This window comes from Stomoxys calcitrans, chromosome 4 (assembly GCF_963082655.1).
Source record: "Stomoxys calcitrans chromosome 4, idStoCalc2.1, whole genome shotgun sequence".
Taxonomy (NCBI): Eukaryota; Metazoa; Arthropoda; class Insecta; order Diptera; family Muscidae; genus Stomoxys; species Stomoxys calcitrans.
This window is the reverse complement of record NC_081555.1, coordinates 147,468,680-147,475,586: the sequence shown is the minus strand read 5'-3', so window position 1 is coordinate 147,475,586 and position 6,907 is coordinate 147,468,680. Positions and strand designations below refer to the sequence as shown.

Genomic DNA, 6,907 nt, shown 5'->3' with positions numbered 1-6,907 from the left:
GCGGACTCTCCCCCTTACCCCAAAACTACTACTCAAAAATAAAAGTGGACTGATCAGGACAATATGCGATTCAAATGAACGGTAATCAAGAGTAGAGTACGAATTTCATAATAAAAGTTGGGTCCAAGTACCGGGGGGGCCGCCCCAGCCCCAAAACACCTTAAAATGTGCTTATTTGATGATCATGATAATACGGGACTCAAATGAAAGGTATTCAGGAGTAGATTGCGAATATGGTCAGCAAGTAGGAATAGGCTTTATAATTTATTGATAACGGAAGGGGGTGGACCATCCACCGTTACCCCAAAAACACCACCCAAAATCAAAAGTGGACTGATAAGGACAATATGGGTATTAAGTGAAAAGTATGCGGGAGTAGATAACGAATCTGGCATACAAACTTATGACGAAGTATAGGGGGTCACCCCACCGCCACAAAAACGCCCAAAATGGGCACATTAGCCAATCACGGATATATGGAACTCAGTTCGTCTGTTCCATATGGACTGAAAAACGGCAGAACTGATTTTCTCGAAATTTTCGCATAGGTTTGTCTGTAGGTTTGTAGGTTGGTCTGCAACGAAACATAGGGAGACGGACCCTTCCCCTTATGCCAAAAACACGACCCAAAATCAAAATTGGAACGATAGGGACAATATAGTTATCAAATGAAAGTTATTGGACAGTAGAATACGAATGGTATGGTATTAAAATGTGAGTCGAAGTACCTATCGGGCCGCCCCAACCCCAAAACTCCCCCAAACAGACATATTGGGCTTTCATTTCATTATGGGTCTCAAATGAAAGGTATTCGGGAGTAGATTTCGCATCTAGCAGATCGAATCAGATTAAACTCATTTTGACTATATGATACTTGGCTGAACCGATTTTCCTAAAATTTTCATAAACTGTGTACGTTTGTTTGCAAGGAATCATAGGCTATATAATTTTTAGATATAGAGTGGAGGCGGACCCTCCCCTTTACCCAAAAACGCCACCCTTGTCCGAAAGTGGTCCGATGTTATTAAATGAAAGGTATTGGAGACCAAAAAACGAATATCGTATTAAAATTTGGGATCAAGTGGAGATCATAGCAGATGCGAATGTGCAAAATTTCAACTAAATCCGATAAGATTTGGGACCTATAGGATCTCTCGATCGGTTTATATGGGAGCTATAACATGTTTTAGACCGATTCAAATTACACTTGACATGTATATTAGAGGCCATACAAATAGTCACTGTGCAAAATTTGAGCCAAACCGGAGAAGAATTTCGCCTTCTAGAGGCTCAAAGAGTATAATCGGGAGCTGTATTTAAACATGGACTAATTTGGCCCATTTAAAATATCAAATGACCTACACTAATAGGAAATATTTTTGGAATATCTAAAACGCCTTGCTTTACTACTAAATTTCCCATGAACATTCCATTAAGGAACAGGAAGTACTTCACTTATATACCCATACAGACCGATCCGCCGATTTTAAGTCTTTGGTCAAAAAAGCCACATTTATTGTCCGATTATGATGAAATTTGGGACAGTGAGTTGTGTTAGGTCCTTCGACATCCTTCGTCAATTTGGCCCAGATCGGTCTAAATTTGGATATAGCTGCTATAGACCGATCTCTAGATTTAAGGTTTTGGGGCCATAAAAGGCGCATTTATAGTCCGATTTCGCCGAAATTTGGGACAGTGGGTTGTGTTAGACCCTTCGACATCCTTTGTCAATTTGGCTCAGATCGGTACAGATTTGGATATAGCTGCCATATAGACCGAACCTCCGATTTAGGGTCTTAGGTCCATAAAACCCACATTTATTATCCGATTTTGTTGAAATTTGAAACAGTGAGTTGTCTTAGGCCCTTTGAGACCTTTCTGCAATTTGACCCCGAATGGCTCAGATTTGGATATAGCTGTCATATAGACCGATCTCTAGATTTAAGGTTTTGGGGCCATAAAAGGAGCATTTGTTTTCCGATTTTGCCGAAATTTGGGACAGTGAGTTAAATTAAGCCCCTCGACGTACTTCTTCAATTTGGCCGAGATCGGTCCAGATTTGGATATAGCTGCCATATGGACCGATATCTCGATTTAAGGTTTTGGAGCCATAAAAGGAGCATTTATTGTCCGATTTCACTGAAATTTGACACAGTGACTTATGTTAGGCTTTTCGACATCCGTGTCGTATATGGTTCAGATCGGTTTATTGAACCATGAGGCCAGTATTCTAAACCAGGCGTTCAGCGTCATAGGCGGACATGCTTTCCGCTGCTACACGTTGGCCTCCTTTGAAAGCTAGCGTGCTTTCCACAGGCATACAGACATGACTAGAACGGTTGAAAATATCATGGCATGACGATCAAAAATATGTAAAATTTATGGGGACTAAGACTAATATTTTGATGCATTACAAACGGAATGACGATATTAGTATACCCCCATCCTATGGTGAAGGGTATAAAACTAAAATTCAGAGGGTTTTGTAGTGAGGACACAACCTTGTTACATTTGCAAGGTTTCAACCGTTGTAGCACTAATTGATAAAGAAGAAGTCTAACAAAGGTTCCTTACTGGCATCTTAGATGGCAAATTAGCGATGTGGGTATTAAAAATTCCATGCAGTCAAACTTAACGCACATCAAACTTAAAAATTCAAAAGCAAAAAACACATACACCCTTTTTTCTTGTCTATATGGTCTCTATAACAACTTTTGTCCATACATACATTCATTATTATTTTTGTATTTTTTTTTTTGGGGGGTTGTGGTATATGGTTCTCTATTAATATTTGAATAATTTATGTATAGCCAGTAGTTGGGGTTTTATGCATTCTTCTATTTTTTTGTTTTTGTTTTTTTTTTTTCAATTCGTACATCACTATTTTTTTCTTTATTATATAAATCTTGTTTTTTATGATTTGCTATTGTTTTTCTTTTTGTATTTTTCTTTCCTTAGTGTTTTTTTTCGCTTTGTTGGTTAATATTAATTTCCATATTTCGTTAAATAGTTTATTTTAAAGTTATTGTCCACCCATCCAGTTTTCTGTTATGCAAGTTCAATTTTTTGTTCGTTTTGTATGTTTAACGCATGTGTTTGTCAATTGCAGTTTAATTTTTAATTAATAAAGAGTTTTGCTGTTCAAAAGGGGGAAATAACACAGAAATAAACGGGGAAAAAAATTAACACATTAACATAATGTAAGAGTATCGGTGAACAAAAACGTAAATGATAAACTGAACTGAACTGAACATTTTAATAGCATTAATTTGTTCTTTTTGTTGTTCAATACTTAAATAAAAGACCTGAGTCTATGGTTGTATAATCATTGTAATTGTTATTAAATTTAAATTTGTTATTAACATTTGCTTCGCCATGGCCAACACCATTATGGCCACGATGGCTGTTGGCGGCGTCAACTCCATTGTCGGCATCATCCACATCAGCATCAGCATCATCATCGTCGGAGCCATCATCGTCGTCATCATGAGTGTTGTACTCATTGGCCTCATTATCATCGACAGCAGCATTGTCATTATCCTTATCGATGGTGATATAATTATTGTTTGTTTCGTACGGAAAATATAATGGTAAATTAAATTTAAATTCAACATCCGGTGTTGCTGACATGATGGATGTTACTGCAGCTACCGATGCGGGTGATGGAGATGATGATGATGATGTTGCCGCCATTGCCATCGATGGCAATGCTGCTGCTGGCAATGGCCAAAGGCTTAATGAGGTTGAGAAAGAGTATGCCGCAGTTGTTTTGCCAATTCTTCTTGGTCTTGTTGTCAACGCAAGACTACCGTTTCCTGAGCCAACTATCATTTCCTCATCCTCTTCCCCATCCTCGGTATCTTCTTCCTCCTCCTCCTTTTGTTGCTGTCTTCCTGTTGCCTTTCTTGCTGTTGTTGTTGTTGTTGTTGTAGCCAATTTTAATTTCATATTTTTCGCTCGTTGGCCATAATTGTTTTCGCCATTTCGATGTTGACTAATCTTGCTGCTGTAGTTGCCCATATGAGCCCTGCCATAGCTGCCATTGTCGATAATGGGTCAACGAATCAATAGTCCTGTATCGGGCGACCAACGATTCGCTCTATAATACATATCCTTGTACATAGTAGGACAGGCATTTTGATTCTGCAAAACAGAGACAAAACAAAGAGAAAACATTGATTTTATTTAAAAACTGTCGATGAAATGGCGGGACAGAAATTTTGTGAAAGATCACAAAGCCAGAGATGTCATCAGCTATTCAATACAATTGAAACAATTAAGCAAAAGCAAAAGTAAGGCGGTGCCGACTATTTACTACTATACACCATCGACCTACTACTTTAAACCAAAGCTATTTCCCAGGTTTCAAAAGCATATCGGATGAAAGATATATATGACAGATACGTCTAAATAAAGGTGAGTTCACCCGAACACCCATTGTGACACCCTAGCGAGAACATGTAAAAACGTGCTAAGTTCGACCGGGTCATTTGGAAATTATAGCAAAACACTACTTGCAAAATTCCAGTTAAAACGGTTGACAATTGTGGCTTCCAAGGCCTATCAAATCGGGTGATCGGTTAATATGAGATCTATATCAGCTAATAGTCTGATTTGAACCGTACTTGACACAGCTGTTAAAATTCATAACGGAGCACTATGTGCAACATTTTTGCTAAATCGGACAAAAATTGCGGCTTCCAGGAGCTCAAGAAGTCAAATCGTGGGATTGGATTATATGGGAGTCATATCTGGTTATAAACTGATTTAGATCATAATGAACACAGTGGTTAAAAGTCATAATAAAACACTATGTGCGAAATTTTAGGCAAATGAGAAAACAATTTTAGCTTCCAAGAGCTCAAGAAGTCAAATGGGGAGATCGGTTTATATGGGAGCTTTATCAAGTTATGGACCTACTTGGCACGGTTGTTGAAAGTCTTAACAAAACACTATTGGTATATATGGGAGCTATATCAAGATATGGACCTATTTGGACCTAATTAACACTGTTGCTGAAAGTCATACTCGTGGTAAGTACCTATGCAAAATTTCAAGCGACAAGCTTTACGCTTTCGATCGCCATCGTGATTTCGACAGGCGGACGGACGGACATGCCCTGATCGACTCAGAATATCAAGACGATCAAGAACAAGTAAAGAGGCGCTAATTTCGGCCGAGCCGAAGTTAGGATAACCATCTTTCGTCATAATCCGGTGAAAAATTGTATAATATTTGCCCACATAACAGCTATACCGAAAACTGCTCCGATTTGGACCAAGCTACATAGAGTGGTCTGATAAGTTCAAATCATTGTTCAGTTTTGTAGAACAAAATATTGACCTTTTTGATAGCCATATCCAAATATAGACCAATCTGAACCATATACGATGCGAATGTGTCAAATTTCACCGAAATCGTATTATAAATGTGCCTTTTATGGGGCCACAACCTTTAATCGAGAGATCGGCAACTTTATCCAAATCTGGAGCGATCTCTACCAAATTGCAGAAGTATATCGAGGGGCTGAACTTAACTCACTGTCCCAAATTTTGGCGACATCGAACAATAAATGGGCCTTTTATGGGCTTAAAACCTTAAATCGAGAGATAAGTCTATATGACAGCTATATCCAAATCTGGAGCGATATCACCCAAATTGAAGAAGGACGTCGAAGTGCCTAACACTACTCACTGTCCCGAATTTCAGCAAAATCGGATAATAAATGTGGCTTTTATGGACCTAAGACCCTAAATCGGGGGACCGGTCCATATAGCAGCTATATCCAAATCTAGACCGATCTGAGCCAAATTAAAGAAGAATGTTGAAGGGCCTAACATAACTGAATGCCCCAAATTTCAGAAAAATCGGATAATAAATGTGGCTTTTATGGGCCTACGACCCTAAATCGGCGGACCGGTCTATATGGCAGCCATATCCAAATCTGAACCGACTTGGGCAAAATTGAAGAAAAATGTCGATGGGTCTTACACTATTCACTGAACCAAATTTTATCAAAATCGGATAGTAAATGCGACTTTTATGGGCCCAAAACCTAAAATCGAGAGATCGGCCTATATGGCAGCTATATCCAAATCTGAACCGATCTCGACCAAATTGACAAAAAATATCGAAGGGCCCAACACTACTCACTGACCCAAATTTTATCAAAGTCGGATAATAAATGTGGCTTTTATTGGCCTACGACCCTAGATCGTCGGACCGGTCTATATGGCAGCTATATCCATATCTGGACCGATCTGGGCCAAATTGAAGGATGATGTCGAAGGGCCTAACACAACTCACTCTCACAAATTTCATCAAAATTTGGATAATAAATGTGGCTTTTATGGAACTAAGACCCTAAATCGGAGGACCGGTCCATATGGCAGCTATATCCAAATCTAGACCGATCTGAGCCAAATTGAAGAAGAATTTTGAAGGGCCTTACATAACTGAATGCCCCAAATTTCAGCAAAATCGGATAATAAATGTGGCTTTTATGGGCCCACGACCCTAAATCGGCTGACCGGTCTATATGGCAGCCATATCCAAATCTGAACCGATCTGGGACAAATTGAAGAAAAATGTCGATGGGTCTAACACTATTCACTGACCCAAATTTCATCAAAATCGGATAGTAAATGCGACTATTATGGGCCCAAAACCTTAAATCGAGAGATCGGTCTATATGGCAGCTATATCCAAATCTGCACCGATCTGGTCCAAATTGAAGAAAAATGTCGATGGGTCTTACACTATTCACTGACCCAAATTTCATCAAAATCGGATAGTAAATCGTCGGACCGGTCTATATGGGGGCTATATCAAGATATAGTCCGATATAGCCCATGTTCGAACTTAATCTGGTTATGGACAATAGGAGACACTGTTCAAAATTTAAGCT

General features: G+C 39.0%; 1 protein-coding gene across 2 annotated transcripts in view; it reads right to left on the bottom strand.

The window, feature by feature from the left end:
- Positions 1-4,056: 4,056 nt before the first annotated feature.
- The window catches only part of LOC106091864 (carbonic anhydrase-related protein 10), a 160,233-nt gene continuing 157,382 nt past the window's right edge, over positions 4,057-6,907 (bottom strand). For both annotated transcript variants that reach the window (XM_059366805.1, XM_059366803.1), the window contains exon 8: positions 4,057-4,143. In XM_059366805.1, coding sequence (XP_059222788.1) covers positions 4,057-4,143 — 87 coding nt within the window. The remainder of the gene's footprint in view (positions 4,144-6,907) is intronic.